At 37.3% G+C, this 27,332-nt stretch overlaps 1 protein-coding gene across 1 annotated transcript in view; it reads left to right on the top strand.

Annotated features, from left to right (window-relative positions):
• TTC3 (tetratricopeptide repeat domain 3) overlaps positions 1-27,332 on the top strand; it is a 62,338-nt gene that overhangs the window by 2,022 nt on the left and 32,984 nt on the right. The window contains exons 3-16 of the mRNA XM_010018036.1: positions 521-653; positions 1,807-1,894; positions 3,197-3,250; positions 5,041-5,164; positions 6,169-6,254; positions 7,020-7,114; positions 8,871-8,933; positions 11,841-11,895; positions 12,592-12,754; positions 12,871-12,919; positions 14,291-14,450; positions 17,299-17,362; positions 23,455-23,503; positions 25,860-25,926. Of these exons, the coding sequence (XP_010016338.1) occupies positions 521-653; positions 1,807-1,894; positions 3,197-3,250; positions 5,041-5,164; positions 6,169-6,254; positions 7,020-7,114; positions 8,871-8,933; positions 11,841-11,895; positions 12,592-12,754; positions 12,871-12,919; positions 14,291-14,450; positions 17,299-17,362; positions 23,455-23,503; positions 25,860-25,926 (1,250 nt within the window). The remainder of the gene's footprint in view (positions 1-520; positions 654-1,806; positions 1,895-3,196; positions 3,251-5,040; positions 5,165-6,168; positions 6,255-7,019; positions 7,115-8,870; positions 8,934-11,840; positions 11,896-12,591; positions 12,755-12,870; positions 12,920-14,290; positions 14,451-17,298; positions 17,363-23,454; positions 23,504-25,859; positions 25,927-27,332) is intronic.

Genomic DNA, 27,332 nt, shown 5'->3' with positions numbered 1-27,332 from the left:
CGGAAGAGCCATGCATCATGCATGCCTCTGGGGAAAAAAAGAATAATATTGCTGATTTTCTTGTACCATGTTGCTATGTGCCACACTACTCTGGACTTATTGTAGCAAATAATTGAATGGGTACAGGTAGAAGAGGCTCATGTTTTACTTTGAACATTAACAGCCAGTAAACAGCTCACAGCCCTTGTTAGGCTCCTCATTTAGAAGCAGGCTGCATTAACGTATTACATCAATACAATTCAGAACACAAGCAAAGGAATGTAAAGTCTGCCAGCAGGCTTGTATTCTCCCACAGATACCCTTACACTGCCTCTATACCTCCATATAAATTCCCTCTCCTCCTTCAATTTATAAAACATTTCAGGTTGCCAGATGTATTTAGAGTGTTCAAATTTTGTTTCAGTTACATAATACTTAAGAATACAGCATGGAAATAACTGATGGTTTGAATGTTTATTTTGACTTTGGTTACTTGTAATGCCTGAATTGTGTAATCTAGTTCCTAACTGTTTTCTTGAAGATGTTGATCCCTGTGAAGTGTGGTGCAGTCAGCCAGTTGACGTGTTAATAGAATATTGCAACGTTATTAAAATACTCATCTTTTGGCCTCTTCTCTTCAAAAGTGAAAGTAATTCTTTGGCAGCTGATTTGAAGTAAGTAATCATATTCTCAAAGTGATTTAATCAGTCTTTGTTTTGGTTTGGGTTTCTTTTTTGGGTTGCCTGTGAAAGTTCGTTGTACACTTTCAGTAGTGGTTAGACTGTCTGCAGGAATGTTTTTACCAGTGGGCTAAGTTAGTTATGGTCAGAAGACATAGTTCTTCACGCAGCCTTCCCTTCTTCAGGCTGAACAGCTCCAGTTTTCTCAGCCTGTCTTTATATGGAAGGTGCTCAATCCCCCTTATCATCCTCGAGGCCCTCCTCTGGACTTGCTACAACAGCTCTATGTCCTTCTTATGCTGAGGACACCAGAACTGTACACAATACTCCAAGTGGGGTCTCATGAGAGCAGAGTAGAGGGGCAGGATCACCTCCTTCGACCTGCTGGTCACGCTTCTTTTGATGCAGCCCAGGATACGGTTGGTTTCTGGGTTGCAAGCACCTACTGAAGCCGGCTCATGTCAAGCTTCTCATCAACCAACGCCCCCAAGTCCTTCCCTGCAGGGCTGCTCTGAATCTTTTCTCTGCCCAGCCTGTAGCTGTGCCTGGGGTTGCCCCGACCCAGGTGCAGGAGCTTGCACTTTGCATTGTTGAACTTCATAATGTTGGCATTGGCTTACCTCTCAAGAGTGTCAAGCTCCCTCTGGATGGCATCCCTTCCCTCCAACATATCAAACGCACCACATAACTTAGTGTCCTTGGCAAACTTGCTGAGGGCGCATCAGTCCCACTGTCCATGTCACCAACAAAGATACAGAACAACACAGGTCCCAACATTGGCCCCGAGGGACACCACTCATTACCATTCTCCAGTTGGACATTGAGCCATTGACCACAACTCTCTGTGTGCAGCCATCCAGCCAGTTTTTTATCCACCGGGTGGTCCATCCATCAAATCCATGTCTTTCCAGTTTAGAGACAAGGATATAGTTCGGGACAGTGTCAAATCCTTTGCACAGATCCCAAGTAGATGACATCAACTCTCTGCTGCTAACCAGAGCAGCTGATGCTGTCTACCTGGATGACATTTTTAACCATTGAGTTTGTAACAATGGTCCTGCTTAGATCTAGTTACCGTAAATATTAGTAATGATAATCATGTAATACAGTGTTATTTTCCTAAATACAAACTTGTTCTGTTTTTAAGCAGCTCACAGATTTTAGACTGGAATTGGAAGAGACTCTGTGATTTAGAAGTTTTGGAAGACCTTTTTGATTTAATGAAAAAAGTTGTTGTAAGTACTACGTTTTAACTTTGTGCAAGTTTTCAAGTATAATAGTGTTGTGGCGGACTGAGCGAGCGGCTGCGTGGTTCTGAGTTGCTGGCTGGGCTTAAACCACAACAAATAGTTTATATCTGTACCTTATGCATCTTGGGATTTTATCTTAAGTTAGATATTTCCTTTTGCTGGAGTGAATAATTTGTCTGATAGTTCAATTGCAGCTTTCTAGAAAAAAATGTAATAGGCTTTATTACAGTTGGGATAACTTATTAAATATTTGCAGAGCCAATAATGCAGTTGATTGGGGCTCTTGTAAGTTGCTAAGAGTCATATGTGTTAGGAAAATGGCACCATTCCTGGATGTGCAAGTTAAATACTGTTTTTTTTTCTCCTCGGTTATTTTTCCCCTCATTCAACAAATGATACTTAAAATTTGATATTGTTGCTGACTTGAAACAGAAACATAACAGTGCAGAGGTGAGAATGATATAACAAATGTTCTCAGCGGCTGAAGGAAAGAGATTTTTTTTGTTGTTTTATTTTTAATTTAGGTATGATAAATTTAAAAAAAAAAAATTGTTTGCCAAAATTCTGTGCTTAACCCCAAGCAACTTTCTTTGATGAATTGTTCATGTACTATATTGATCTTGTGGATTCATACTTCCTTATGCTCTTTTTGCTGCTTTCTCCTTCAGGCTATCAGAGTTCTCTGTTTTCACCTTCTTATACTTCAAGATGTCCCTGCAGTTTTTCCATTTTATCTCATGTGATGAGTTCTTTGTGCTGTTTCCTCCTCTGGTAGTCTCCCATTCGATCTTTATGTGTGAGAGCCTGTGTATATTCCCATCTCCCTGTTTACTTCTGCTTCCCTCTTCTTACTTCCTCAGCCTGTATCTCCTCTGCATAAAAGCATGTATATCCAGTAGTAAATTTTATTTGGAGGAGCATAAGGTCTCAGGAGAGGAACTATGATTGTTTTGGATGGTTTTAATTGGATGCATCAGCTGGTTCTTTGGTATGTAGATAACTGCAGAGGTGGTTAAAGTGGCTGACTTTCCTAACCAGACATCACAAGATCCATGCATTCCTATTTCCATGTCAACATTTATTTATTTTTCAACAAAAATGGTAGGGGATTTGCTATCGAATACAAGAGTATTTCCTGAAACTTTCAAACAGACCAGAGCAACTGTCCAAATGATACTTCATTCAACCAGAACAGAAAATGTTATTGAGTGGAACCTCAGCAGATAGCAACTAAAGTTATCAGATCTTAATAACTTGTTTCATGTTTATTTTCTATCCTTCTTCCAGAACATTCCAACTTTTATTCATGGTGTACTGAGAATTGGCAGCAGAGTAGAACATGTAAGTTTCTCAAACTGTTTTTAATATGAATGCTTTTTTATGTGTGAATAAAACCTAAATATTTATACAAATATCCCAAACTTGAAAATGCTTGCATAAATAAATTGAGTCTGTAGTTTTTGGAGTATGTAGATACAGGACTGGCGTTGCCAAAATCTGTGTATGACAGGAATTGCAAAACAAATATCTTAAGAAGACCAAAATGAGTGTCCTCTCTTTCTGTGCTGGTATTGGTGTGTTATGCTGAAAGTCTAGGTGTGGGCAAAAGGCAAATACACTTCAGATGTAGAGACAAGAAGTTATTGCTAGTATAGCAGATATCTTCCAGAACGAACTATTGCAGAAGAAGAAAGAAAATGAAGAAATAAATACTACTAAACAGGAAAACTCTCTAATGATAATAATAGTACGGTTAAAACTGTAATACACACACTTCCTAGCATCTGACTGTTTTCCAGCTGTTACGCTTATCCTTGCACTGCTCCTTGGAGCTAGCTGGAGTTCTTCACTGCCAGGACTGCTGTTGATGTTTTCTTCTTTCTCATCCTAGGGTCTACTTAGGTTCATTTTAAAACCAAATTAGTCACAAACACTTGGTCAGAAGGAAAATTTCTGTTACAGTTAAAACCAAGTTAAAACAGAGCTTTAAGCAGGTCAGGACAAGCTCAGGATAAACCTGACTAGTCACAGCCCTGTGGCCTTGCAAACTCTGCATAAAGCAATGACAGTGTTGTATGGTGGGCCTACAGGGCTACGAGGAAGGAACCACTGAAATGATGCAGAAGTTCTCCTCTTCGGAGATGGGCTGGAAATCTTTTATGATATTGTCAGATAGTGATACCGATTCAATCTGAAGGACTATGAACACAAGAGCAAGAGTGTGATTTGAAAACCCGCTGATCCATCATCATTGACAGATTCAGTGTATAGTAGACCTATGCTCATTATATTTTTCACCTTGTAAACATTGGACAGTGGATGTACTTAATTTCCCTGTGTTAGTCACTTTCTTCCCACTTCCTAGTTTCAGCTGCCTGCTGTAGGTTAACTGCAACTGCTAAAATAAAAACATCAAAATTGGAAGGCAATACCATAGCTGATAGTTGCAATGGGAGAAGCAGAATAGGTACAACTGTATGTTACTGCTGGATTACACAGTTCCTATATTTTTAGTGATGATTTGTCTTAGTTATGTGGGTTTTATGTTATTTTTCAAAATCTGTAGGCTCAGGTAATGTGGGAATATCCCAGGCAATGGACATTCTTCACTCAATCGCTCTCCTTCAGTTAAAGCTCTGTACCTCAAACAATTAAATACAGTTATAATAGAAAAGAAGTAATGATTTGCAGAATTAAGTCTTAGCCCTGCCTGTGTGTCTAACAGCTTGGAGAATGTTGCTTTTTTTTTGATCAGGCTTGTCACTTCACATGGAAACAATTTTGTGTGCAGTCACCGAAAAGAAGTTTCTAAATTAAATTCTATAATTTGAGTGGCCCCCCTATCTCCTGTTGAAAGAATGACTGTTTTCATTTTGTGACTATGCTGGGTTATGCTGTGCATATGTTATCCAAATATTTGTGTTTATGAGCTGTTATCTATTTCAAAGGCTAACAAATCACTAACAAGTGCATATTGTAAGTGTTACAGTAGTATTGTTTGTTATATTTACATTGAATGCTTCCACTGTATTGTCAGTGAGCTGCTGGTTTGTGTGGTGGTGTTTTTGTTTTAAGACTTTGCTTTGTATTGAATTATTTTTTTTTTCTTTATTTTCCTTAAACTGAAATAGGGTGTCTTTGATTTTGGGCATGGACTTGATTGGGTCAGATATACAGGTGATCTCAGTATTCTGCAGAGGCTAGAGAAACTCGGTGGTTTTGGTTCGATGTGTCTTGGCGTTTTCTTTGGTCAATGTAAGTATGAACACTTTTGAAGAAACAATGGTGAGGAAAGTCACTTGTGTTGTAATTATGAAATAGTGAATGTTTGCATGTATTTCATTGCTCTGGGACTGACAGAAACTGACTGGAAAAATAGTGGTGGTGTGGGCTTTTTTTCCTTGGCTTTTTGTTTATTTGCACCAGTCAATTCTTCCTTGAATTTCTGTATGTGGGTTATATTTGCAGTGCACATGCTCTTTCTGAACAGAACATTTTTGCACTTTCGTGTCAGTTATGGGCTGTATGTTCGCCCTGTATTCTTTCAACTTAAGGTTAAGTTGAAAATTGCCCAAAATACTATTTGGGTCTTTCTGTTAAATGTTTGGCAAAGGATTTTGTCAAAATACTAAGTAAGAAGTTAGTCATATTTCAAAAATAAGCTGATGTAGCTTGTTGAAGTTACCATGAGATAACAGCACTAGCAGTAGAACTGCTGAAATTACAAAAAGCTCCCAGGCTGCTGTATTTGATGCATGTTGGAACTAGATGATCTTAAGGTCCTTTCCAACCCTAACTATTCTATGATTCTGTGTTAAATGGCTTCTATTCTTGTCTTTCTGCATATATGCATTCTAACTCAGTTGTTGCAGTAACAGTATAGTAGAAATTGAACTTACATGTGAGAAGAATCTTCTCATAGTTAAGAACTGAAATACAAATTCCTTAAAATACAAATCTTTACAGGTCTTTAAAATGCAAATTCTTTATAATACAGTCAAGTTTCACTTGTTTGCTTGAAATTAGACAAGTTAAACGTTTTTCAGTCTGCAGCCAGTTGTTTTGGGCTTGCCGAATAATAAATAAATCCATTTCTTTTGAATGTTTCTTTTGCTTAATTTGATTCTGTTATTTAGTTCGTATGTCAGATTTTGCTTCCAGTCAGAAAACAGTGTGATTCTTAGCAGCAGCTGATAAACACTACTTCCTGTCATTGGTAAATTCTTTACCCGCTGTATTTCTCTGAATTTTGTCTCCAGGCAAAAGTTGTATTACTAAAGTTGCTTTGGAAGATTGTAATTTAGTTGAAGAATTTAAAGCTGTGACCTGTGAAAACTGTAGGAAGGTGAGAGAAGATACCAGAATGTGTTTGTGCTTTTCACTTTCCATTGTTACTTTTGAGGGGTTTTAATGATCAAAGATTATGAAAATGACCAAACGATTAAAGATGAAGGTAAGTAATTTTCCTGACATAAATAGTTACCTTGAGACATCCTCACCTAATAAACAACAAATTAGTTGTTTATGTTGCTGGTGTACGTTGGAGAGTGTTCCCTTCCTCGACCCCCAAAAAGCTCAAGGAAATGCAGTTAATGTTGACAGAAGATTTTCAGCTTGATCCTTTTAGTGCAGAAATAAGACGCTCTCAAATTCTTTGCCATGTGTTCCTTTAGTTTAGATGTGTCAGGTTTTTTCCTGTGGAAATCTGGTTAATTCCTGTGTCTTCCTTGCTACAATGCTGTAGTTCAGGAGCTGCACTGAAAGGCATCGAGTAAGGAACTGTATGCATTGTGCTGTACTCAGCCTACTTTCCTATTTGACACGTTCTCACTTTTGATGATGACTATACCATGGAACCCAGGATAGCTTCTGAGTTAGTCCTGCTCTTTAATTATTGTTCATTGTATTCTTGTCTGCAAAAATTTTCATTCATACACTTTTAAACTTATTAAGTGTAATGCATTAAAAGTATTAAATTACAACTAATAGTGCATACATAACATTCTGTTTCTATAAGCATGAAAACTGAGGTGTCTCTTGTCAGTTTTCTTCTCACTGCAGATGAGTTTAGATACAGTCGTTACTGAATTGTTTTTTCTTGATTTCACAGAACAGTGAATCTATGAAACAGAAGGGAAATGAGGAGTTTTCCCAAGGAAACTTTGATCGTGCTATAATGTCATACACGAAAGCCATAGAATTTTGGTAAGAACTAACTAACTGGTTAACTAGATTGTGTTATATAATATGTATTCAGCTTATTCAGATTTATCTTGATTTTTGTGTAGCTTTGCATAAGCCACTTGGAGGCCAAAAGATAGCTTCTTTTTTTTCTTTTTTTTTTCTTTTAAATTAGGTACCTAACACATTTTTTGTTCTATTTTATTTTTGTTACTAACGGTTGTTTGCACTTGTACTACCCCAAAAGTCCTGTTAAGGCTTAAAGCTGATTTAAAAGGGCAAACAGTAAGTATAGTAAACCTAGGGAAGGAAATAAGTTATCTGGTGTGAACAGCTGCTGTTGGCATCATCCTTCCTAAATACTCTTCCAGCAGACCAGTATGGCCAACTCTTGCAAATGTTTGTCATCTCAGCTATGACACAGAACAAGTGAACAAGAACAAATATTTTTAAGTGTGGTCTTCGCAACTGTGCTTCCAAAAGGCTTAATTTCCTTTTGTAAGTCTTTTTAAATTTCTTCTTAAAAGTCATTTGCTGAAAGGCTTTGGAGACTTTCCTGGGCTCTGTAAAGAGGCATGGAGACAGAGATTAAATGAGAATTTGGCATATGCATATAGAGCATTTGCCCCTTTCCTGTAGTTCGCATAGGATGTCAAGTAGTTACAGAATGCAGGTTTGGAGTATATCACTCCTTGTGTTATAGTTGTGCAGATGCTGCTTTTACAAGTTCTGGTGTCCATGAAATACAGTGAAATTGATAAAGTCCCACCTTTCATAAAATTTGATTGTGGAGACTTTTTTTTTTCTGTTTTGAACTCTGTAGCTTTATAATTGTGCAGTTGAAAGGGTTAGCATTTTGCTGATCATTGCTTCAGATTTTATGTCACATAGTAGGATACATTTCAATCCCAAATTCAAGCTGATTTCAGCCTCATTGAAAAGTTGGGTTGGCTGACTTGAGTCAATGACTGTATCCGAGATCATGGAGCAGGCTAAGAAGGCTTTGCTCTGGATAGCTGATGAGGGGAGGGGATGAACAGAATTCAGTGGAAGAACAAAGGAAATCACATGGTTTGGAAAGAGCAAAGGAAGTTTCATGGTTTCCAGGGGCTGTAGAGCTTGAGCTATTGTGACAGCTATTTGTTAAAAATTGTTCTTTGTCCTTAAGACCTTCCTGGAAGGTGAAGGGATGTCTAGCAGCTAGTGTATCCTTCTTCATCTGCTCTGTACACTGTCTTCCCTTTCGCATTCTCCCAGTGTGAACTGACTTTCTTCTGCTTCATCATCACATTCCATCCCTAACTGGCTGCATCTTCTCTTGGTCTTCTTTCAAGCTGTTGCTGGATTACATTTATTGGTTCCCCCCTTTCATTCTCCATTAGGTACATTGGGGGTGATTCTTTAACTCTTTAGAACCACTGCTTAGTCTGCCCAGCTGGGCAGTCAAGTGGGCTTTTCTATGCTTCATACCCCTTTATTTGCACCCCCCACACCTTTTTTTTTCCCCCCACTTTTTTTTTTTTTTCCTTTAAAGTAGTTTGAAAGTGACTTGAATTGGTTGGAAGTCACATTAGTGGGACCAAATATTATGAATTATTACATAATTAAGACTAATATTCTCAGTGACTTGTAAATCAATGGGGCTATTCAAGGAAACTTGTATATAGTTGTTGAGGCTAGAGCGCTTGCAGACAGTTATTGTGAAAACCTACTTTAATTTCTCCTTAAGATTTTCAATAGTAACAAACATTACTAACTCTTCATAATTTTCTTTTTTAAGTCCTGCAAACCATCTTCTGTATGGAAACCGAGCTCTCTGTTTAATACTCACACAGCAGTACAAGTAAGTAACCCCTTGAGTATGACTTGAAATGTTGTGGTGATCCTGCAGTTAAAAACTGTTAATATACTTAGGAAAATAATATTCTTAAAAGTTAAGTATATAATAATTGTGATGTTACTACCTCAGAAAACTGACATTAAGAAAAATAAGTAATAGTAGATGTATCTTCTGGCAGTATGTAATACCACTTAAAATTTTTGTGTGTGTGTGTGTGTGTGACTTATACAACAAGAAAAAAAAATCTCAGTACCAGTGAGTATTGTGATTTTTATTAAACCTCTTGAAGAAAAGATCATTATAAGTATGTGGGTTATTTTTCTTAAGCCAATTATTAAGCTAAAAATCTTGTTTATGGGCAAGGTGGATGTATACCTTTTATGTAAAGCCAACCCAGGAATTTATTGTTAGTATAATTGAAGTCTTTAAAGGTCTAATTGTTATTAGCCCTGATCTAATTGTTGAAATGAAAAGAAAAAATATTAATGTAATTAAAATTGGTATCCACATGATTCTTAGTTTTTGCCCATTTTCCTGGTGTTATCCTCACTTCTTCCACTGCTCCTCTGGATGGGTACCAAAGTCAGCAGTTCCATTGCTGTGAGGTTAGAAAGCTGTAGGTGGACAGAGTCCTTCTCCATGAGAAATGTGATGTTCATGCTGATGGTTTCTTCTTCCTCACTCTAGGATCCATTTGGGGTTGCTTTTGTGTTTACTAATGTGCTATTACATCTTTACTCTGTCTTTGTTGGTCTGTGGCCCCCTGTTATATCTGAGTTTACTACACATAGTACTTGTTACAGATATTACTTTTTGTTACCCTTTAAGTCATATTTGTCCAGATTTGGCATGTCTCTAACTGACTATTGGTGAATTGTTTATAGCCATGGGGTCTCCAGTGCCAAGACTGTGCCCCATTTCTTGTCATCCCCTGCCTATACTCCTTTGTTGCACGCTGTGTCTCCACTTCTCAAGGCCTCTGCTGTCATATCAGGGTTGTATTTCTTTACAGGGCATCATTATTCTGGAGTCATAAATACCTCATTCTATATAGATAGCAGTAACAAGCACTTACTGCAGCTAAATCTACGGTTGTATCACACAAAGACAAACAAGTAGATCAAATTAGCCATACACACCTACTCAATTAGAGAAGTTGATGTCACACTTAAGTAAAAGAAAGCTGCAGATAGGTGAAACTGCAGTTGAGGCTGAGCAAGACCAAGAAGCCTCAGTCCTGAGGTTTTGCAAACTCAGTACTGAGCTTAGATCATGTAGTCAGTGGTGGAAATACTGTACTATGGGACTAGGCAGTTAACAGTGTTCTCCAGATCGTCTGCTGGAGCACTGAAGACTTTATCCAAGGCGTGTGTATTCCTCCCATTTTCAGAGCCTCATGAGAGGCACTGATCGTGTTCCCTCCCAGGCTTTGCTACGCGGCAGGACCTTTCCCTGCAGCTTGGCTTCGTGTCTTGATGTTTCGGCCGTGCTCCACACGGGCATCTGTGCTAGCACTGCGCCGGGCTGTCGAAAGGTGGCACTGGAGGAAAGACTGGGGGGGTGAAAACAAAGCACAACAACATACGCTAGAGAATGTCAAATGCTTCCGGTTTTTTTCCTAATCTCTTCAACTGCTTTTATAATCCCTTATTATCTTGAGGTTCTGTACCCCACTATCTTTTACTCAAGCATTTTTTTCCCCTTTTGTTTGCTTCCCTTGCAATACGTGTATGGCGCCATTTCTCCCACTTTTAATCACTAGTTCTGTTGTGGTTTTTTCCTTCTTATTAATTTTTTTAAATATATTGCTACATGTCTAAATTCTACTATTACTACTTTCTTTTGAAATTATTGTCTCTTTCAGGCTTTTCTTTAGTATCCACCTTTCATTATATCTCAGTGTCCTCCTTCAGATCCCTCTGTACAAGGTTTCCTGGTATAGTAGTTATGAAAACTAGAGGTAGTGACTAGGCAGTTTATGGAGACTTTTGTGTGAAACAAGTGTGGGTTGTTTGGGGTTTTTTTTCCATATTCTTTCCCTTTGTGGAGGTAAAATAGTTAACGCCTCAGGCTTTTGCAAGCCTCTCAAGTTAGGTCTCACTGCAGACATTTTTTAAAGGCCTCATTGAGTCAGCATGACCCAGCTATCAGAGGAGTGAGATTATTTGTAAACTTCCTCATCTGAAGTAATCCATATGTAATGACTCTTGTAATTTACTACATTCTGCTTATCTGACACATACGTTTAGTTCACCGAAGAATGAGTGGTCTATACCAAGGGTATATAAACTCTTCAGCTATCTGTTTTGGGCAGCTTTGATATCAGCAGAGGCCATCACTGGTGCTCTGTGTTCTCTCCTGTAGCCGCAGGAATAGTCTGCTTCTCTTCTGGCCAAAACTGTAATTCCGGTTATTCCACGTATATAAAAAGTCAGTGAAGCATGTTTTTCAGGCTTCAGTTGTTAACGAGTCTTGGAGGTTACTGTCTTTCAGTGCTCAGTAGTTAATACTTGCACCTTCAAATCTCTAGCTCTGATTATCTAACTACTCTCTAATGTGATTTTTGTCAAAATATTTAGATTTGGTATTCAGAGTTTTTATTAAGGCTTTGCTTTTTAAAGGAACATTTTGTTATAACCCGCTTAAGGGGTGGGTACCTATGCAGAAATGCTGGAAAACCTAGTAGGCAGGATGAGGGAGTAAATATCTGATTGGTGAAATAGTTTAGACTATAACATTTTAACCCAGGTAAGTTAAAGCTAAGAAGTGTTGTCTGGCCATGCCTTCACACAGGTGAATGAACTGTTCTTTTATTCACTTGTGTTTTTATAGTGTCTTGTACATCTTGTCTGTGGAATTTCCTGAAGTATAAGTAATAAATACCTCTTCTTTTTCCCTCCCTTCTCTAAGGAGAGCCCTTGCTGATGGAAAAAGAGCCATTGTTTTGAAGCCTAATTGGCCAAAGGTTAGTTTCATATACATTTCAAAATTGTCTTTTGTTGGTACTATAAACTACTTCAGGAACCCAGAGTCTTAGTTACAGGTTTGACCCAGGTATGTGTGACGTTCTCATCTGCATTCAACACAGTAAATGTAAATGACAGTAAAATGAATGCAGTACATTGTGGACTAAGAATTCTGCTTCAGTCAGCCAAGTACATAGTTTGCTTGTATTTTTATATTAAAAATATTGTTTTGACATGCTTGTAAGTGTTGTTACATGGTGTTCTGCATCTGGAAAAAAACCATTTATTACACTGTTGTGAGTAGCTGTGTTATCACAATGCTTTAAAAAGAATATACGTAGTCCTTACAATAAGAAAATCCTGATTAATGACCAACATGTATTTCCCAATATTCTGGGCCTAGAGAAGAGTAAATAAAGGAATAGTTACAGAATTGCAAAGTAGTAGTTGAGATTAGGGGAAAAAACAAATTTGCTCCTTTCCAAAGCCGGCAGCTAGATGCTACTCCCAGTCAATTCTGTTTCAGCATTCTGAGTAGTTGAAAGCTTTGATTATTCATCATATGACCTGAAATAGATGGAGTAGATAACTTCTGAGTATGTAAAATTTTACTTTGTCTATTGCAGATGGTTTGGATATAAACTTTTTTTTACTTGTGTGAAAAATGCTTGAAATTCAAACTTATGTCCATGTAGGGTCACTACCATTTCTGTAAGGCACTATCATTGCTGGGGGAACATGAACTGGCTTTGAAAGCTAATAAGAGGGCTCAGGAGCTATGCAAGAATATTGATGGTGGACTTAAGGATCTTATGCAACAAAATGAGAAGTTAAAGAAGACATTAGAAGATATCAATGGTAACCTTTTCTGATTTCAAGATCTACCTTAAACATAGCAAAGTTCCTTCATCGGTAACTTTCTTGTGAAACTAGCTAATATTTTTTTTTCTCCCTTCCTATATAATTTTCTATAGCTATCAAACAACATAAACGGAAACCAAAGAAGTCACTTCTTGAGAAAAAGTAAGTAGTTGCCAAGTTTTGTTTCCTTTTTCAAAATTAGCAATTCTTAGTATAAGTATTACATAGCATATATATTGCTTAAATTTTGTTACCTATGAGTAAATAAAAATGGAAGGAATAAACTTACTAGAAATGCAACCAGCATGTAGCCTGGGAGTAAAGAGGTCTTCCGGGAACTAAATAAGCTATCTTGAGACGTGTTCCACTTTCAAGCTGTCAGTCTTCTTCAGCATTAAGCTTGACAAATGTTGGAAATCATAGAATCATAGAAAGGTTTGGGTTGGAAGGGACCTTAAAGATCATCTAGTTCCAACCCCCTGCTAAGGGCAGGGACACCTTCCACTTAGACCAGGCTGCTCAGAGCCTTGTCCAACCTGACCTTGAACACTTCCAGGGATGGGGCAGCCACAGCTTCTCTCGGCAACCTGTGCCAGGGCCTCACCACCCTCATAATGAAAATATTTTCCTAATATCTAATCTAAATATCCCCTCTTTCAATTTAAAGCCATTCTCCCTCGTCCTATCACTACATGTCCGTGTAAAAAGTTCTTCTCCAGTTACATTTTCACGGGGATTTTTTGTCCTGCCGAATTGAAGTACTTTGCTGTTGGGGAAATTTGGTGCCTGAAAATGTCAGGGCAGTCATGCACACTTTTTTGTGTTAACTTTGCACTATAAAGTTTGCTAGGATAAGCTGACTTGAGGAACTGAATGCTAGAAAATGCTTGGCAATGGTACAAATGAACGTGTATTCTAGTTTGTAGGAACTTGGTTTTGCCACATCTGTTTTGTGCTTTTGCCTTGCTCAGAGAGAAGAGAGTAAGAGAGATTCCATATTCACAGATTCAGCTAAGTTACCATATATGCTGTAACTTTTGTTTCAAACATTTCTCTGAAAGATCTTCTTAATTTTTATTGGTCTACTTGTAGTGATGAGCTGTCATTCAAAAACAGTACAGTAAGCAAACTACTAAACAGCTTTTTATAAACCTGAAAATTCTGGAGGAGCTTAGTTTTGTTTCCCTTCTATATTGCAGAAATAAAATGTGGCTTTGGGCAAGATTTTTCATTAATTACCCAAATTATTTATTTTTTATAAAGTGCAGTAATTCGGTTCCTGTCCCTTTTCTAGAAAATGGTGTGCTTTTTTTTGGATGTTACATTTTGCATAGCTTTGGACTGTGCAATTTGAAGTTATAAAATATGGCTGTTTAATCAAATCCTTTAAATATGGTTATGCCATTACACTTGTATGAGGGTTAGACTTCATATGGGGTTTTTTTTTCATGATACATGTGTGGTATGTGTCTTAAATATGGGGAAAAGACATCAACATTGGAAGAACTAGGGTTCTCTCTTTTTGCATATCAGAGACTACAGTTCTTCAGAATTTCAGTTAATGATTTCTCAAGAACAAAAAGAAATAGAAAAATACAGAAAGAGAACAGAGTCTGATCCTAAAGATCATCATTGTCATCAAAGCCATGATACTAGGGTAAGTTATGCTACAGCTTGCATTACAAGACCAACAGTGTGTTGATTTTCATTGTCCTGGAATGTGTTGTTTAATGGCATGGCTGAACTTTTGCAGCCACTGTGTTTTAATAACTGTCTACTTTCTCAGTCAAGAGCATTTGTCCTGTAATATTTAAATACCAAATCTGTATTCAGAACTAGGGGTTTGAAAGGAGGCAGGAGGTGGTTGCTTGAATGAGAAAGTGGAGGCTGTATGTTAAAAGGAGGAGAGAGGTCTCTTTGGGCTTATTGAAATTAAGGCTGAAGTCATGTCTGATTTAATAGACTGTCCAGTCCTGCCTGTCAATGTGCATTCAGATGTGGGTTTCCCATTGGCTTTAGGAGAGGATTCAGGTAATGTGTACTTGTGTTATGGGGTTCAGTGCAAGCTGCTTTAGCTGATTTAGCAAATGCCCTGTGTATGGATTATAGTGGAGAGTTGTTTTGAACTGATAATGTGATGTTAATATATTTGCATGGTTATAGACCATTACTTTTGCACTCTGTAAACAGATTATTTTTATTAACTTATATGGTGAGGAAGGCTTAAAACAGAGAGAGAAACTGTCACAGGGGAGATTCAAACTGCTTAAAGAACCACTGCCAAAAGTAGCAGCAACAGTGGTTTTATTGAAGCAAGATGTTGTAAAAGTGAGGCTTAACGAAGTCTGATGGCAAGGTTCAATCTGTTATGCTACTGCACAGAAGATAAAATAATCATTCAAAGCTACCAATACAGGAACTTAATGCCCTGTGATATAAGGTCATGTGCAATATCAGCCATTTCCCAAAGATCTGCAGCTGGTAAGGGGTCTCTCAACCACAAGCAGTAACCTTCAGAGGCATCGCTGCCATGCTGCCAGCTACTTAAGAGGGAGAGCTTAAAAAAAGCTCACTCATATATATGGATTAAAGTGGTTGGCTTGTGGTCGTATCACGTGTGACGGAGAAGAGACTCCTTGTACCCACAGGTTCCTTTGTTCCTTGACCAAATTAGTTTTGGAAGAACCAGCTTCTATTTATGTGTTACTCTCAGGATCGGTGTTCCTGTTCCAAGTTCATACATATCAAAGCTCACTATGTCACCTTGTCCCTTCGGGTTTTCAAAGAACAGGCTGGAACTAGAGAATTTCGTGGCCTAGTCACAGCCTAGTCCTTTTCTTCCTTTGGAGCCTGAACCAAACTATCAGGAGTCAAGTGCATCACAGAATCTTGACAGAGTAAACTTTATTCCCTGTTCATGGATTATTTTTGTTTCTGAAAAATAGTTACACTAAAGATCCATGTTAGTGAAGGATGATCAAAGAAATCCAGCAAAAAAAAAAGACCTCTAATTCTGACCATTAGGTTGTTTTACTGTTGAAAGGGCAATGGCATACAGTGTTGTTGTGGTTTAACCCCAGGAGGCAGCTCAGCCCCACACAGCTGCTTGCTTACTCCCCTTAGCAAGATGGGGGAGAAAATCCTAAGTGTAAAAGTGAGAAAACTCATTTATATCAATTAAAATAAAGACAGTTTAATAAGCAAAACAAAAGCTGCATACACAAGCAAAGCAAAATAAGGAGTTCATTCCCCCCAGCTTTTGTTGCTGCTCATGAGGTCATATAGTCTGGGATATCCCTTTGGTCAGTTGGAGTCAGCTATCCTGGCTGTGTCCCCTCCCAACTTCTCATGTACCCCGAGCCTACTCGCTGGTGGGGACGCAGCATTTGAAACAGAAAAGATGCAGTGCAGGCACTGCTCAGCATTAGCTAGAACATCCCTGTGTTATCAACGCTTTTAATCACAGATCCAAAACACAGCACCATACAAGCTGCTATGAGGAAAAGTAACTTTATCCCAGCCCAAAGCAGTATGCATTTTTTTATTCCTTAAAAAACAAACACACACCCCAAAAAAGTGGAAAGTTGGGGGATTTTGTTGATACTTACCTTGTTTTAGTTGGGCTTCACTACTGGATGTCATTGGAATTTCCCAGCTGTTGCTGTCTTAGTACTTGTCTTATGGCCAGTATCATGGGGAGCCCAGAAACCATTCCTGTGCTTAAATTTTCCTGAGTGGTTTGCTTTGCTAGACACACGCAGACTGACAGTCCTGCTGTAACAGCATGGAATTAAAAATTGAGTAATCAACCTGCAGTTTGCGTACAGACAGTTCACACTAATTCCTAATTTAAAAAAACATTTGTGCCTCTTTCTGGTTGTCTTTAGCATTGTTCTTGTAAGATAATTAGTAAATTGTTATAATTTAGCCTATAAATTGTGTTATAAATAAGCTATTTAATATAGAAAACAGGGTAAGTAATGTGAACGTACTAGCAAGGTCAAAACAATTTAGCACAGGAGAAAAAAACCCATTCCGGTTTCACAGGAGGGTGGGGCAGCAAAAAAGCCCAGATCACTGGTTAGTGGGGAAAACGAAACCAGTGTTCAAGGGAAAAGGGAAGAAAACGAAAGTTACTTCTTCAGAAAGAAAACTGTTTACAGAATGCGCAAGAAGGGCTTGAAGATTTCTGATTGTCTTATGAAAGCTTTCATCTACTTTTATGCTCTGAAATCATCATGATGTAGGTCTGTAAATTTATCTTCCTTGAGGATAAATATTACTGCAAAAAAGGCTAGTATTTGTCACACTAGTGAATAACAAACTGATATGAATCTGGGGAAAAAAGTGTAGGTGTACAAATGCACTTTTATTAATAAAATTATTTTTCTTCACCTCTTGATTGGGGACATAATATACTGTATTACCGTTGTGATTTCTTTGGTTAAACATTAGCATCTTAGTCCTTTGCTTAAATTTAGACTGATATCTATTTGCTTTTTGTTACCTGTGTAATACCAAGCTAATGTATTTGTCATTAGGTGACTGACATTCAAAGAACAGAAAGCAAAGGTTGGTCTCTGGAGTTTCCACCAAGTGAGTATGGTTTTGCTATTTATCAAGTCTGAATTGGTTTCTTCTTTGCTGTTGCCATTATTAATAAGCAAAAGTGTATCTAGTGTTATTTTCACAACAGTAAGCTGTTATGTTTCATTTCTTTTCCTGTCAGCATGCTGTTACTTTGGTACTGTTCTCTCCTGTATTTGTGTTACTTCTTTCATGCTTTTTTAGTTTGAATCTACTTTACATGCATGAATTCAGAATTGAAACTGGAAGCAAAAGGTAGAATGCTGAGTTACAGGCTAGAAATGCTTTCTGTCCTTCTGAGACAGGTATGCGGGATCTAAAAGAATCTAAATTTAAGATAAGTGGGTAATTTCAATATTCGTAATTTATTTGTGATTACTAAAAGCTCCATATAAATCTTGAAGAAAATAATCCTGCTGTTAGAGAGGAAGGAGGCCACAAAATACTTGTCAGAGAGGATTTTGACCTACTGACTTTAAGAGGTAAAAGTTGGTGTGATTTATAGTTCATGTTTGGGAATTTTTAGTGAATTAAGAGAAAAAGAAAACAACACAAAAAACCAACCAAACAAAAAAACCCATCACACAATCCTATTAGAGAGAACTTACCGTCTGCCAAAGCTCCCACAGTGCCAGTTACTTTTCTGTGATGAAAGTGAAGTGCAAACAGTTCTAATCTTCAAAGTGAAATCTTTTCCTGACTTTTGTTTGGGGATTTTTATCCCTTGCTAAACCTGCTGTAATCAATAAAATGTGAGATATTTCCCCATCATTCTGAAATTTTTATTATTTATGATATTTGTATGGAATACTCCTGCCAAATCTGGACTGGCTGCGCGCTTACACTGTTCTAAAGTTATGACCTCCAAGGCAGTGGATCCCTTTAGTCCTGACCGTTCAGCAGTCTGAAGTCCTCAGTGCCCAGCCATACTGTTCTTTGGACTTCACATACTTAAATACTTAGCTGAATAAGAGCCAAGGTGCAAAGCACTTCAAAATTTGATTTTAGGAAACTTGTGAAGATACATTACAAGATCTTCCTTTAAAATGGGCAGTAGGAGAAGTGATCTTGCTCTTGGACATTTGCAAACATTTGCATTAGCATTTGGACATATGCAAACATCTTTAAGAATTAAAGGATTTATCAGGAGATGGAAAATGTGGGAAAGATTGCAAAAAAGATTCAAAATGAATATGTTGAAAAGATATATGGTGAGATAACAAGAAAAGGAAAGAAACTATAAAGTGTTGAAGGAACTTAATGCAGAAAGCATAAATCAGGGAAGGGGTTTAGAAAGAGAAAGTCGAGCTCTGCAAGACAAATCAGTTAAGAGGAGCTATATGAAGGTGGTGTGAAGGAGCAAAATGTGAGATGTATGGAAGCCGTAGGAAATTTTAAATGATTTTGAAGCAAGTGACAACTAAGGGAATCCAGATGTTTTCCTGAGTGAGAAGATGTGGTCTGAGTAGTAATGGAGTTTGATGACACATTATAAAACAAAGCTTTACTGAGACAGTGGTAAAGGTCAGCAGCAACATGCCCATACAGCGACCTGCCCAATCACCAATTGCAAACACAGGATTATGAGCAATGTCTCTACTCCAGTGGACTCCTAGGGGTACTTGGTGTCCAGCACACCTGGTGGCAAGCTCAAATCACACAAATGCCTTTTGAATGCAGGTAGGAGTTGTGCTGCCCTTTTGGTTCCGCTAACAGCAGTGGGATTTGAGAGAATCGCACTTCACATGACTAATGTGGGCAGTGTCCTGCTGCCCTTATTGGATGAGGAACAGAGTGCTGGTGGTCTGTCTGCACTGCTGATACTGGTGAAGGGGCAGGATGTCAGAAGGATAGCTAATTTTTGAGGGAAGATGGATAATGAAAGGCTGAACGTTGAGAGAGAACTGAAAATTCTTCTGGGCTAAAGAGATCAGAGGACTTTGAAATGTTGGTTTGAACATAGTCATTTCAGAAAAACCCTGCTCATTCCAGTTTTCTTTTTTCTATTCTTCCTTTCTCCCTCCTGCTCTGCCCATCACTCTTACTATTGAAGACAGAGGGGGAGATAGATACACTTCAGACAAAGTTGTCACGGAGGCTCTTCTGTTGAGTCACAAGGTTTGGAAAGGAACCCCTTGTTTTATGAACTCCTTCTCAGGGAGGAGCTTAGGTGTGGCTGGATCCAGTCTTAGTCTCAGACTTGGACAGTGATTTTATACCTATAGGATTATAGATGCATAATCAAATTTATACCACTTTGTCCTGCAGGATTAAGGATGGCAAACTTGACATATCCATAGATAAAATAAACACTTTAAAAGGTAATGGTAATTGATAATTATATGGTTAGGCTAAAGGACTTTAATCAGAATATCTACTTGTTTTGTGAACAGGCAGGGTACTCAACAAAACAATCACAGGCTAGTCATAAAACATGAACATTTTATTAAACAAGCACGCTAAAGTGAATCGGGTGTATGCATATATGTATAGTGAACAAGCACAATAAAGCGAATCAGAGAGAGATACATGAATAATACAGAGGAAAATTAGCAATGCATCAAATCATTACTGTATAGAGAGAACGGAGATTGAAAAGAAATACATCACCAATTACTACCTAATCCTCATCATCCAGGCCCACACTTCAGCCTGGAAGCCCCATTGCAGCCAATGCTGAGAATCTTAGGTAACTGGGAAAATTCCTACACGGTGCATCCACCTGTAGGTGAGGCTTCAGATTTGGCTGCAAGAGGATCCTGCTTTTATACTCTTAGAAGCACAGCCAACTTTATGCCGGATGTGTAATTCTTTCCTCGTTGGCCATGCAGTTTCTCATGATCTTGCTGTTGGCTGTGCCGAGAGTATTGGCCAGGCACCCTGGCATGGCCAAATGTGGAGGTCATGGAACAGCTGCACACTTACGTTTTCCTGCCTCTTTCCAATAAATGGCCATAATAAATGCTTACTTTATCAAATACACTTTATCAAAAACATACTTTGTTATATTTCTCACAGTCATAAGCGGGGATCGACTCTCAGTTAGGTTCCCATCTATTACTCTACTACACATGATGAATTCTTAGAATTACAGTTCACTATAATTCACTTTAACTACTATTTATTAGAATCACTCTTTGTTAAGTCAATAGTTTCAAAGCTAGCTTAATCATTACTTAAGTAGAGATTGATCTTACCCACACCAGTGACTGCAGGCAACTCTCTTGCTCAGCCTGGAGGACTACTCGTGAGGGATGTCCCCACTCAAGGAGGGAGTTTGACACTTTCCAAGGAGGGGTGTGATAGAATCCCTGTTGCTGAAAGGTGGGACTAATCTGTTGTAGTAGAAAGTGATTGACTGTCAGTCATCTTCTACCAGGCTAAATTTTCCAGCTCAGTGAAACAGAATTTATTTTTAGATGAGTTACTGTTACCACTCATTGGTTTCTCTGTAGAGAAACATCCGGTTTCACATCCGTGTTGGTTCCTCTGTCAGGAAACATCTGGTTTCATATCATTGCGATACTTAATTTTATGGGACTGTTCAGTTGGTCTGGTCTTGGATTCTTCAACACCAAAACCAGTGTGGCCTCCCTCTATCACTGATAATCTTCACAAGTAGGGTGAAATTCGAGCTGTTTCACCCCCACTCAGGCAGAGTGTCCTGCTACAATTACATCAGTAGGAGAAAGTATTTGATTTGCTTTGATTTGAAAGGAGGAGTCAGGCTCTGGATGCCTCGCTGAGACAAGTTTACTGTGGGTGGGGAAGAATAACTTTCTTTTTCTTCGCCTTCGTTCGCTTAAAGGCTTAAGACGTGCAGGAGGTCTAATGTAAAGGAACTGTATGCCACTGTATCTTATCTTAAAGTTACTGACTCTTTTAATTTCAGTTTTTGTCTGCATGTACTATTTTTTTGAGCATGTGTACATTTTTGTTAAATATTTTTGCTTGCTACTAGTGGGAATGTCTAGCAAAAGCAATACTACTTCTACTAATATTTTAAAATGCTTGTGGGGTAAGTGAGTCATGTTTGCAGTTGAATTAATGTATCTCCTGAAGTATTTTAACTATAAGTCAGCAGTACCTGCTTGTTACTTTTATTTTAATTTATTTTTAAAAACTTGAAAGTAGTATCTTTTTCAGTTGGGTAGTATATGGGAGAAGTAATTTCTCTAGGAATTTTTTCTGAAATCATATTTGTTGAATGGCTTTTAGAATCAGATCATTCAATGAAAATATAGTGCTGATTAAATTCTTTCTTTTGATGGTGGGAGGGAAGGTTTGTATTCCTTTATCTTAATTAGTATATTGTTTAGAGTGATAGATTGGTTCCTTAAGGGAAAGAAACCTATATAATGAAGAAAAGGTAATATATCTCTGTCTCTGAATGGTTAAATGATGATATGCTTGAAGTGTTTTCAGGCTTTCAAAAGGATTATTGTTTTCCAACCATTAGTTGTCTCTATTACGAGGAATTTGTGATGATTATTAGTGTAGCTTTGGAGTTTTTAATGTGTATGAACTGTTTCAACAGACACCATTCAGACTCCTGTGTGACAATTTCAAGAAGTGTTCATGAAATAGTTCTGAACATGTTCAGTCTTCCTGATGCTTGATTTTTGTTCTGATTAATTTCAATTTTATGTCATTAAATACTTTAAATATTACTTCTGGTATGTATGCATATGATTTAGCTTGAGAAACGTGTACATGAGACATCCCACTGGCTTGAGTAAGATTACTCAAATGGGGAGATTTGTATTTTTCAACAGTCGATGTCTTTCAGTATTTCATATTCAGTTGCATAAAATACTTCTATAAGTATCATGAAATAAACGTTTTAAAGCATAGATAGTTATGAAACTTTAAACATAAAGTGAGTAACTCCTTTTTCCAAATTTAATTTTATGGTAATTCAGCATAAGTCTTATAAAATCCATTAGGTTTAACTAGCAAGAAGTCTGCTGCTCTTCACCCGTTCCACTTACCCTGTGTAATAAGGAACATCTGCAGCATGTGATGCTCTGCAACTGTGTTTGTCAGCTGCTTTTTGATTCCCTAGCAGCCCAGAAATGCTATTTTTTGCCTTGCTTGTTTAATTGTCTGGTTACTGGACGGTAGCTCTTCCTTAAGTGGATTTTTTTAATGCCTTGTGAAGTTCTAACATAGAATTCTTGAAAATGAAAACCTTCTTGACTTCATCATGAGTGTGCATGTGCATGTTCAGATGCCTAATGTTATGTTTTAATCCCACAGAAAATGGTTGAGAGGTTATTTTGCGGTTAATAGCATGGTTTCCTGGGTTTGACCACTTACAGTAATGTTTTCTTCTTCCTTGTTACTAACGAATTGTTTACTCAGCTTGTAGAGACCTGTAACTGATCAAGGACAATGTTAGATGGCTGAAGTTGTGAAGTGTATTAGTAAAATTTCATGTTAAGTCTTTGATGTTAAGTTTCAGAGTTAGAAAAAGTACAGAGCTAGAAATGAATCAGTATCACATGATAGAGTCTTTCTTGTCTTTGTTCCGTATTTCCGCATACTAAACATTTTCATTTTGTAATCGGGGACATTTATCCTGGTCTGACTCAAGTTTACATTTCTAAGATTAATGTGGGTTGAACTTAACTCCTTTAGTGATGTATTTTTGAAGCCTCTGTAAAATTTATGTAGTAAAACTTCAACATCTATAGTGATCTATTATCCCCTTTTAAAATTCTAATTATCAACTAACAGTGAATATGATCTGTGGTGTTACTTCATATCTTAATATGATTCCTTTAGCTCGGAGTCCACTTTAACAGTTGTTACAGTATTGTAGAGTCATATCATATCTTACAGAATTTTAAGAGTCTTCTGTTTATTTAAGGTCTCTTTTCCCCTTTAGAGGATTAATAAAATCCTATATTATTTAAAAAAAATAATATAAAATCAGTACTGTAACACTGAGGTGTCTTTTAGAAAAACTTTTCACTTGTGGTAGTTTATGATACTGTGAATGTTTAAGATCTATTATTTGTAAAGCAAAATGGTGAGGTCTGAGTACATTTTTTCACCTTTGTTTTAGGTGATGATAATTTTGTTTGAAATACTTTGTCTTACTACAGGCCATCAAAACAAAGGGAGGGCAAAACCTGGTGACTCTGAAAAGCCAAGGCAAGAAATCTTGTTTATTTTTTAATTATTATTTTGAGTTATTTTATGTACTACTTAAAAAGGTGTTAATGCAACTTTGACTTGCTGCTTGACTTTGCTAATTGACTTGTTTATGTTCTTACATACTCTTCAGGATATAGTTTGTTAAGATAGCTGATTAAAGTTGACAAAATTCCAGCTTTCACAAAAAGCCTGAGTTATTACTTGATTTTAGTAAATGAAGGCATAATTTTAATAACTGCTGTTCAAAACTGTTGCCCCACAACAAGTAACACAGCATAGCTGTAACAAAAAATGTGCTTCCTTTACAGCCAAGTTAATAGGAATCTTGTTCCAGTTGTTACATTCAAACTTAGACCACAGTGTAACTCAAGCTCTATCTTATTTTCAAGGCCTCTTTGTACTAGTTCTACTCTGTGTACAAATAATTTTTAAAGCTTCTCTGACACTTCATATACTTACTATGAAGAAGAGGTTTGACTGTGAGGAAAGCATTGTAAGTCAGCCTCAGAATTCAATACTGGAAAAGAACTTCTACTTAAAGAGTCTTCTAATTGTTTGTAGATCTGAATTTTTGCTTAGACCGTATCAATGTCTAATTTAAGTACATAAATGCTCCCTGTAGAGCATGCTGAATGTGAATGCATATGTTTGGTTTGGGGCCAAAATTAAATTAGTTGAGATAAAAAGCATTATAGACATATGGACAAAATTTATGCTTCCATCCTTTATAACACTTAAAGTTGAACAAAAGAAATAATTCTGTCCAGTGATACTGGGGCCAAAATGCTCCAAAGAAGTTTGGGGAAATTGCTGCCTTTATAGGTGATATCATATGCCAACATATTCCCTCATCTAATAGATAGTTAAGGAGGAAAGAACTGTTAATGTTGACATATTTGTAAGGTGATTGAGGCAAATGATGACTGGCTACTCAAGGACATGCAGAGATGGAAGCTTTCAGTGTTTCAACCTGAGCTGTGGAATTAGACAAATTAAGCTCTGAGTGTACCTTCTTGCTTATATGCTTCTTCAGCTAGTGTTTTTACTTGTGTTTAGGGTGATTGAAAACAGATGAGCAGTACAGCAAATAAGTTACTTACATTGAAATAGGAAAGTTTTCATTAAGTGCTAATTTTTTTTAAGACAGATTTCTCATATAGAAGAGGCCAACTTTTAGGAAATGTGGGAGCTGAACCTGATTATCCCTAGTCCTAATCTAAGTGTGACCACAACATCAACCGTCTCTTAATCTATATTTATTACAGTACAATACTTTTAGAAATTTCCATACCTTTTTGAATACCAGTGTAGCTTGGATAATTGAAACTTTGTCGTAGGAGAGGTCATTTTTGTTCTTTGGGTAGTCACTGCCTTCCTTCTCCTTTCACTTTAAGAGGGGGGTAAAAAGTGTTAGAATTCACCATGAGGGAAAATCCTCTTTAAAGTAACTGAACCATCTACAAAATTGCTTCTTTCACAGAAATTTGTTAGGTATGTAGAAAACATGCTATTTCTCAACAAGCAAGGTGCATGGTCAGTTACTATCTTACTCTTATCTCAATTTCTGTAATTAGCAGGTTGCTTGGCTTCCAAAAATTTATGGAATCCACTGACACTATAAAAACTTTATCTCAGATGATGAGTGTTTGATGCCTTCAAGTGTGAGACAGAACTGAATGTATATAGCAAAAGTTGATTTAGTAGTATTAAGCATTGACTAACAACTTTAGTAATGAGGATCTAGTTTAGTGTATTAAGCAATACTTTGCCTCTTCGTTACACTTCCCCCATTCCGTAGCTGTGCATCTGTTTCTGCTGCAGTAGCGGAAAGGAAGAGCTGGGAAGAACAGCTCTGTTCCTCTCTTCTCTGTTCTCCCTGCCCCTGCTGTGCATAGCTGCTATGTGTAATTTAATTGGTGGTTGTGCTGGGATAAAGGATCTTGTACTTAGGAAGAGTAGAGAAGGAGAAAGAGGCCTAAGCACCTTCTCATGCTGCTACCTTTGGTATAGGGAAGTTCTCCAGTCACCTCTCCCACCCCTTCATAAGATCAACTCAGTTGAGAATAAGGTGGAGAAGACAAAAGAGATCAAATAAAATTATGGAGAAGACTGCTGCTTCCCTGAAGCCTTAGTGATTCCTGAGCCAGAAATACATGAACTATATGAATAGTATCATAATCCTTGATAGCATTATAATACTTACTGCGGTTGTGAAAGTGTGCAGTAGCCACCTTTAGCACGTAGGTAAATGGGATGTGGTTGATAAAAGCACAGAAATTGCTGTTTCTTGAAAATAATATTACATATACAGTACACGTATAAACTCATGGTGCCATTGTCATGTTATTTGTAGAGATCACCTTGATTTCAAGACAGAGTCTAAAGCCATTCAGGATAAACTCTTCTGTACTATGGAACAGGTAACTGGCTATTCATTACCATACAACCTTAAGTGTAAATGATTTGTGACCTTTTAGTAACACTGTCGAAAGTCCCAGTTCATTCAAAAATTTAACACTTCATGCTTAGCGTGGCTTTTATCAGGAGACAAAGATTATGTGATTATACTGATTCATACTGGCTTGTTGTTTTGCTTCTCCTCTGTTCCCTCCTGTAGGACCTCACACTGGAAATCAGTGTAACAAAAATCAGTGTAGTCATAGAATAATTTAACTAAACCCATGAGTTAGTAATATAGCACTCTTGTATCTTAATTCGTAATAAAAACTTAAAAAATAGCTGAAAATCATTCAGGGATTTATAATACCCCTCCCAAACTTCTGACCAAATATGTTTTCATGTCTTTGATATGTACATTTGGAAGTAACCATGGAACATTTTGTAGAATGGCAGTTTAAAATGCTATAAAATTCAGAAATTGAGAATTTTGCTTCTCAGATCTCATTGTCAATGAATGATGAGTATCCCAAAGTTCATGAATGAAATCGTGGGGACATACATAATTAATCATTTCCTCTCTGTTAATACGGGGAAGTAGATACCAGAAATCTCTATTCTGATTAATTACATCTTAAGACAAAACTGGGTTCAGGAGAAGGTGCAGGTTCTGCTTGCATTAAGACCCTTTATTTCCTCTAAAATACCTATTTTTATAAGGCTAATGCATTATTATTGAAAATAAGGTTTTTACTATATTTAATCAGCTTCATATGTCATCATCAGTTTAACATCAATTATTTAACTTTAATATATTTTATTTTGTTCTGTGGCTATATGGTCTGACAGCATTAATTTGTATCAATAGTTCTAAGACCCTATAATAAGTCTTAATCATTTTTTTCATTAGTACATTTCTGTATTTTGGTCTTTATCTATTTGTAGTTTCCACTGTCCCTGCCAACATATAAACTTTTGTTTATAACTGTCATTAGATTATGGGTACTTTCTTTTGTTTGTTTTTTTGATCAGTTGACAGGATGAAGACAAAATAATATCAAAATTCATAGATGCTTAGGAAAATACATTGCAGACATATACATTAAATTTAGTATGACAAAAGCCTAATTCAGTTCACAGGAATACATTAATGTTGTTATGTTCCATTCTGCCTAACCTTCCCATTCTGTCACTTTTTTCCTGCCTGTGACAGTGTCTTCAGAATCCCAGGCTCAAATGTTAATATATGGAGAGGGGGAAGAGGCAGTTAGCGAAAAGCTTGTGAAGTGGGATTACTTCATACTGAAGATTAATTCATACTGAAATGAAGTAGTGGCCTAAACTACACAGATGGGCTTCTTTGTTACTCTTCGTGTTTTGTTTATGATTGCAGGAGTAGGTGTTAAAAGAGCTTCTTAAATAGTCAGAT

This window comes from Nestor notabilis, unplaced genomic scaffold (assembly GCF_000696875.1).
Source record: "Nestor notabilis isolate BGI_N333 unplaced genomic scaffold, ASM69687v1 scaffold2287, whole genome shotgun sequence".
NCBI lineage: Eukaryota > Metazoa > Chordata > Aves > Psittaciformes > Psittacidae > Nestor > Nestor notabilis.
Note: the sequence above shows the minus strand (reverse complement) of the source record. Positions and strands in the feature narration are given on the sequence as shown.